The sequence below is a fragment of the Sardina pilchardus genome, chromosome 24 (assembly GCF_963854185.1).
Source record: "Sardina pilchardus chromosome 24, fSarPil1.1, whole genome shotgun sequence".
Lineage (NCBI taxonomy): Eukaryota > Metazoa > Chordata > Actinopteri > Clupeiformes > Clupeidae > Sardina > Sardina pilchardus.
In genome coordinates this window covers 13,228,593-13,236,240 of record NC_085017.1, presented here as the reverse complement: position 1 = coordinate 13,236,240, position 7,648 = coordinate 13,228,593, and the positions used below count along the sequence as shown (strand labels likewise).

The 7,648-nt window shown below is 45.4% G+C and overlaps 1 protein-coding gene across 2 annotated transcripts in view; it reads left to right on the top strand.

The window, feature by feature from the left end:
* fhod3a (formin homology 2 domain containing 3a) overlaps positions 1–7,648 on the top strand; it is a 107,458-nt gene that overhangs the window by 95,805 nt on the left and 4,005 nt on the right. For both annotated transcript variants that reach the window (XM_062529434.1, XM_062529433.1), the window contains 4 exons: positions 857–1,061; positions 3,286–3,309; positions 5,037–5,271; positions 5,962–6,129. In XM_062529434.1, coding sequence (XP_062385418.1) covers positions 857–1,061; positions 3,286–3,309; positions 5,037–5,271; positions 5,962–6,129 — 632 coding nt within the window. The remainder of the gene's footprint in view (positions 1–856; positions 1,062–3,285; positions 3,310–5,036; positions 5,272–5,961; positions 6,130–7,648) is intronic.

Sequence of the window (7,648 nt, the reverse complement as noted above, 5' to 3'; positions counted from 1 at the left end):
AGGACATCACGCGACACACACACATGCACGCACGCACGCACGCACACACACATGCACGCACGCACACACGCACGCACGCACACACACACACTCACACTCACACTCACACACACACACACACACACATACACACACAAATCATGAACCAGTAAATCTTAAGGACATTGCGTAAGACCGCAAAAACTCACAAGACAAAGCATTTCATTATACACAATGTATTAACTGGGCCATAGGACAGCACCAATTGAATGCAGTAGGAAATACAATTGGTCGTTGCTCAGTTGACACAATAATAAATGCACCTTTAATTTCAAAGTGCGGAAGAAATGCTGACGGCACTCTTAAACTTCAGGAGGTGATTCTTCATGGCAGAGAGCCTTAGTTGGCTCAGCATGAAGTTAATAACGCGAAGGCTGTCCTCTCATTTGTTAAGGTAGCAGTAAGGTTCTTGGAAGAGGTGAATGAGGGCTTTAAACCACTGAATGTTAATCTTCTTGGAGGAGGTCAAGGGTATGGAGAGATCTCTGAAATACTATCTTACAGAAATCTTGACTATCTGGAATCTGGAATGGGACTCAGTATAGAACATATTCCCATCAGCCCGTCAGCTTCTTAGATATACCGGATTTTAACTACCACTAAGGGTTTTCCGTGTACAACAAACAAACCGACCACCGAGAACCAAAACCAACCTTAGAGAATCTGTTAACCTTGGGTCAAAGGTCACCTTGACCTTCAACGTCAGTAGCCTAATTGGCAAAGATAATGCTATTTCTGTACTGTCTCTGTTACGGTTCCCACTGCTTCTGTAATACCTCTAACGTGTGCTGGTGTTCCGCGGTTCTCCCTCTCTCAGGTTCCACGCGTTCCTGCTGTTCCTGGGCCACCCGTCGTACGGCGTGCGGGACATCAGCGTGCACCGCTTCAGCAAGATCGTGAGCGAGTTTGCGCTGGAGTACCGCACCACGCGCGACCGCGTCCTGCAGCAGAAGCAGAAGAGAGCCGACCACCGCGAGCGAAACAAGACGCGCGGCAAGATGATCATCGACGTCAACGCCCCCGTAAGTCTCCCGCCGGTGACCTTTGACATTTGAACCCCATCACTTTTGACTCCACCACCTTTGACCTCTGACCTCTGCGGGGGGGAACCTCGTTCTTGTCTTGATTGTGATGATATTGTGTTTCTCACGTGAGGGTCAGGGGAAGAGTGTCCCTAAAGACGAGGCTTTTGGCCAGTGGCCAGCGAGGTATGAGTTTACCATTGCAATCCAAGACTTTTGGAGAAGAGATGACAGACACGGTGTGTGTCTGATTATGTGTTGTGTGTGTGTGTGTGTATTGTGCTTGGTGTACGATTGCTCTATACACCTCCATCCACTGTGACCCTATGCAGGAGTTGAGTCTGAGGTCTCTGTACTTGCATATAGTGTGTGTGTGTGTGTGTGTGTGCCCAGTTGTAATCAGCAGAATCAGTGGGGGCGGCAGATTCCCTTTGATTAGCACAGGAAAGCTCAACAAGCAGGATCACAGGCGCAGCCAGAGTTTATTAACACGCTCGCAGGCGTTTGATTGGCTGACAGCAGTAGTGGGACTTGTGGTTAATTCTCTGCGGTGAGACCACAGACTCCCTGGGAGCCTCGTCGGCCCCCGCTGCTGGATTGGAGAGGTTGTGTGTGTGTGTGTGTCTGACCACAGAGATGGTGGGTTCACGTCCCCGCTGTGGCATTGCTTAACCCCTCCATCTCGCCAGTGGGGACTCAGCTGAGCAAACAGAGAGGCTGTAAGCACTGCAGTAACGATTATCATCAGCACGACTGCCACTTCTCTCTCTCTCTCCTATTCATTCATTCTACCTCCCTCCCTCCCTCCCTCCCTCTCTCACACACACACACATACAAACACTTTCTCACTCACATAATTGTTCTTTCTTTCTCTCTATTTCAATATCTCACCTTCTGTTTCTCTGTTTTTACCAGTCAATCTCCTTCCCTCTCTCTCTCTTTTCTCTCCCTCCCTCGCTCTCTATCTCTCTCTCTGTCTGTCTTGCTCCCTCTCTCGCTGCCTCTCTCTCCACCTCTTTCGATGCCTCACCACTAAAGTATCCATAGCCTTTGAAGACCGCCCTTCAAATCAAGCCTTCCTTTCTAATAGTCTTCAAAGCACAAACATGCCCTGAGAACTGCTAATAATTAGATTGACTAATTGGGACCAAATGTTGGTTTGCGGTGAGAGGAGTAGTGTGTGTGTGTGTGTGTGTGTGTGTGTGTGTGTGTGTGTGTGTGTGTGTGTGTGTGTGTGTGTGTGTGTGTGTGGACCTCTGTTTGTTTTTGAGTGCTTTTAGAGAATGTTTTGCCACTTGTTTCAGTTGAGATGAAAGCCCATAATAGGGCACATTCATATCTTCAATGTAGGTTATGAAGATGAAGTTCTACTAAATTGGTTTAAATATCTATTTTGGTATTGTGGCTCTTTGGTGAGTTCATGTGGTAGGGAGATTGTGGGGTATTATGGTCTAAGACTCTTGGTGTGTGTGTGTGTGTGTGTGTGTGTGTGTGTGTGTGTGTGTGTGTGTGTGTGTGTGTGTGAGATTGTGGGGTATTGTGGTCTAAGACTCTTGGCCACACAGGAGTTGTTGATCACAGACAGGCCAGGCAGCAAGTGTGGCAGACATTACGGGTTGATCCCAGAGAGATTTAGGAGATCTGAGTAAGACGACGCCGATCGTCTGCAGGTGAGCCCTGGGATTAGACTGCGGAGGTCTGCACGCTCCAGAGTCTGTGTGTGTGTGTGTGTGTGTGTGTATTTTGCCCAGAGCCAGAAGTGAGCTCAGTCCAAGAGAGTGTGTGTGTGTGTCTGTTAGTAGATCTAGCCCCACTATATGATCCCTGTGGCAACAATAGCAAACAGAGTCTAGGGCCAGGGTGGTCCTGCTCTCTTCCCTCTCTTCAGTCTCTCTTACACAGACACACACACACACACACACACACACACACACACACACACACAAATGTAAACATGCACATACACACACAGATACACACTCACATGATCACAAACACTGACACACAAACACAGATACAGTACATAAACACAAATGCTAATACAAACTCAAGAGCACACAGGCACAAACACACACACACACACACACACACACACACACACACACACACAAACACACACACACACACACACACATTGCAAGCTCTCTCTTCTTTCGCGATCTGTCATTCATTTCCTATTTTTCATTGCCATGCCTTCTCTTTCCATGTTCTTCCTCTTCTATAGACTGATGATGAAGAAGACTTAGAGGTATGAGAATGCTGACAATGTGAATGTGTGTGTGTGTGTGTTCATGCCGGAGTGTGTGTCCGCATGCCGCGACCTCTAACCTCTCGACATACCTTCGCCTCGTCCTCCCGCACCGTTCCAACTGTGTGTCTGTGTTTGTGTTGGACGTGTCCACTCACAGAAAAAAAACAATGATGTCCTCTCTGGGTTATTTGTTGAGGCTGAAGTATGTCTCCCCGTTGGCCCGGAGCGCAGCCCCTCCGTCGCTGGGACGCGCCGTGCTTCTCCATGTCCTGTCCTCACACACACAGCATGTGGAGACGCAATAACATCAGTCACAGTGTGTGTGTGCTTGTCAATGGAAATGCAACTATTAACTCACCTCTCCCTGTGTGTGCATTCTACAGTGTGACTTGTACGCTTGGTGAATTTTATGCTTGATGCAGTTCTACAGTGTCCTATGACAAAGAGTGACCAATCACGTTGGCATCAGAGAATTCTCTTTTTACGCCAAGATTTTATTTATCTAGAAGACATTTTGTACCAAAAGTGATGTTTATTACAGATAATGTAGTTTTTTTTACCAGTATTTCTGTATCAAACAACAGGTGTCAGATCCATAACATACAATCAATACAATTTTTTAAAGACTGGACACTGAAACACATTACATCAAGTTATCAGTGTTAAAAGCCAGTCTATTCCAACAAGGTAAAGGTGGGGCATGTCCGATGCGCCGTGTCCGATGAGCTGTTGCCAGAACACAACCTGAACAGAACCGGGCCCAGGCCAAATATGCTCCTGAGCTTTTCTTTGGCAAGGCGCAGTTTCAGTTCATCATTGCGAGACCACAGATTATATTAACAGCCAAGAAGAGAGGAAGACTGGAGGCCCAAAGATGGTGAAAACATACAAAAAAGTGAATAGCAATGGCGCTCTTTAATCTGGAATACAAACCCAATTGTGTCCTGAAGAGAGCAGTCGCCAAAACGCTGTTATTAAAAAAATTCACATTTTGCAGTAGCTCTACAGACTTGTGAACGGAGTGTACGTTTTTAATTCTACGTCGGTGTGTGAGACAAAACTCAGCTGAAATCTCTAACATTAGCATATTGGATGAAGCGCTGCTCCCGCCCCACCCTGGAGTGCCTGTCTTTGGGTTTACACCTCACATGAGGAACGGCTGGCTGGCCGGCTCTCAGAGAGCATTAATTAGGGTGGACGCGTCTCCCCGCTGCTCGTCTGCTCTGCAGTGCACCAGGGAGGAATGCTGAGGGGTGTCAGAAACCCACATCCATTAGAAACAAATTGCTGTCCAGGGTGTGATAGCGGTCAAGCCTTTAAAAACCGCCAGACTGCTCATCCATCTACTGTCTATGGTAATGTGTCTGTGTCTGTGTGTGTGTGTGTGTGTGTGTGTGAGTGTGTGAAAGAACTAGTGTGAAATGTGTGTACAGTACATTAAATATGCATATTGGGCTAAAGCATGCGAGTGTGTCTATGTGTGTGCTTATTTGAGTTTTAAACATAAATGTGTGCATGAACAATATGTGTGTATGTACAGTATGTACTGTGTATGTATATTGTGTACATCATGTATCTCACTATATATATGTGTGTGTGTGTGTGTGTGTGTGTGTGTGTGTGTTTGTACTCATGTGCACATCTGCGTGCGTGCGTGTATGTGTGTGTGTGTATTTGCATGCGCATGACTATAACCTGCACATCTCTCTGTCTCTGTTGTGTAGTCTGGCCGGCTGGGTGGTGGTGGCAGCAGCAGTGGTGGTGGTGGTGGTGGTGGTTCCGGTGGTTCTGGTGGAGCGCAGGAGAACCAGCAGCCCCAGGGCCTGGGCCACGCCGAGGACGCCGCAGAACACGAGTTCATGAAGGCCGTGCTCAAGACCAGCCTGCAGAGCGGCGACAAAGAGGCCTCCTCCTTGGTACCGGGTCTGCGCATGCGAACGCGGACCAGGCCCAGCAGAGGTCAGTGTTGCTTTACGTGATGCATTGCACCACACTGGATCTGAAGAAGAAGGCCTCAATAATGATCCAGCAGATTGTACAGTCTATTATACAGTTGGAGTTGGAGTCTGCAACATTGTCTTGTTCAAGGCGATAACCAGAGATCAGCACCTAGTCAATAGTGTTTAAGTTCATATTGCTCTCTGTTTGCGCGTGCATTGTACTGCCACCATTGTGTGTGTGTGTACTCTGGGACATGATGACGCCTGACTCCATACACTACTACACACTTGTTCATCTGTGATGACTTCCCTTTTCCACCAGCCACACAGCTGCTGCAATAATAATCATCTCATGGCCTTAGAGCCGCCTCTCACCAGCAAGCAAGCAACGTAATGACTCCACTAAGATGACACAAAGTGTGAGATGTGAAAAGTGCGATAAAAAAAGTGCAATAAAAAAGGATTGTGCACAAAAAGAAATCAAAAGTAACTTTAAAGGGAAAACAAATGTGTACTTATTTGTCAGTTGTAAAACAACAAGTGCTTATTTTGGCCAGACATGAGGGGGTTCAGTGTTAATTGGTCGGTTTTACAGAGCAGCGTGTGGTGTCCATGGAGTATACAGTACGGATTAATGCCATTTAATGAGGAAATGAAACTGTTTAGAGTCAACAGAGCTAACATATTGCTATTCTGCTTCCTCTTTCAGGTCCACCTCGCACAGCCTGGACATCGGCGGCCAACGAGGAAGCAGTGGCCATGGCAGACGACGCCGCAGACGAGATCATGGAGCGGATTGTGAGGTCGGCGACACAAGGGCCCAGCCAGAGAGCCCAGCCACGCGAGAGGAGGCGGTCTCGTGCCAACCGCAAGTCACGTAAGTCCGCTATCTATGCCAGCAATCAGTCAGACAAGAGGAAGATGATTTCACTACCGTTCAGCCATGACTGACATATGAGACGATGAGACTGTTTGCAACAAGGATGTTTTGAGCAGGGTGACAACATTATGAACGAATAGCGTTTTACAGTTTAAGAGGTTAACCCTCCTGTTGTGTTCATTTCATGTTAATCAGTTTTGTGTTCCCGGTCAAAAATGACCGACCCCAGTATAGTTGATTGTAAATCCATAATTATACATATGTATTCACCTAATGCTGTTATGTATCTTTTAATTAGCTCAAGTCCTTGTGAACATTACATGTTTTAAAGTTCTATTTGCTATTTATGGCCTGTAGGCCTCATTGACCTGAGCTCATGCAAGTCGTTTTTTTAGTAAAAATAGCTAAATATATGCATTATTTTGGCTCTAATCAACATAAAGATAAATATATTGTGCTATTTATCACAGAATACTTCATGTTCAAGTTTAAAAAGAACCTTTGTTTTGAAACCATTTCACATTTCTAACAGTGGCACAAAATCACATCTTTTGTGTTCCCGGTCAAAAGTGACCGACCCTATTATAGTTGATTGCAAACCCATAATAAGACATATATTCATCTTATGTTGTTATGGATCTTTTAACTAGCTTAAGTTCTTGTAAACATTAAATGTTTTAAAGTTCTATTTGCTATTTATGGCCTGTAGGCCTCATTGACCTGAACTCATACAAATCATTTTGTAATAAAAATAGCATTACATATGCATTATTTTGGCTCTAATAAACATTCAGATAAAAATATTGGGTTATTATATCACAGAGTACATTATGTCCAAGTTTTAAAATAATCTTTGTTTTGAAACCATTTCAATTTTTCCACAGTTGCACAAAATCATACTTGTTGTGTTCCCGGTCAAAACTGACCGGTATGATTTTATTTGTAAAGTATGACCATTAATAGTCAAATAGCGTGCCTTTTCTGAGCCACAACTGACAACAATCTCTTGAGTAGTTCTTTAATAAGCTGCCACAGGTCTCCTGAGGTATTTTGACCCATTCTTTCATTGCAAATTGTTCCAGCTGCATAGCTTTCGAACATGGACATTCACTTAGAGCACCCAACACAGATTCTCAATTGGATTGAGGTCTGGGCTCTGTGTGGGCCACTCCAGGACCTTGGTTTTGGTATCCTTGAGCAACTGTTGGACCAATTTTGATGTATGCTTTGGGTACTTGTCTTGTTTGAAGACCCTGCGACGACCTAAAGCTAGTCTAAGAGCCAATTTCTGCATATTATACTTCAAAATTTTCATTTTCTTTTTTCATGATGCCATGCACCTGAGCAAGGTTGCCTGTGCCTGAGAATGCAAATCAGCACCACAGCATGATGCTCCCACCACCATGTTTAACTGTGGGGTTCGACTTAGGGTTGAAAGCATCTCCCTTTCTTCGCCAAACATAAGCAACATCCATGTGCCCAAACAGTTCCAGATTAGTCTCATAAGACCAAAGCA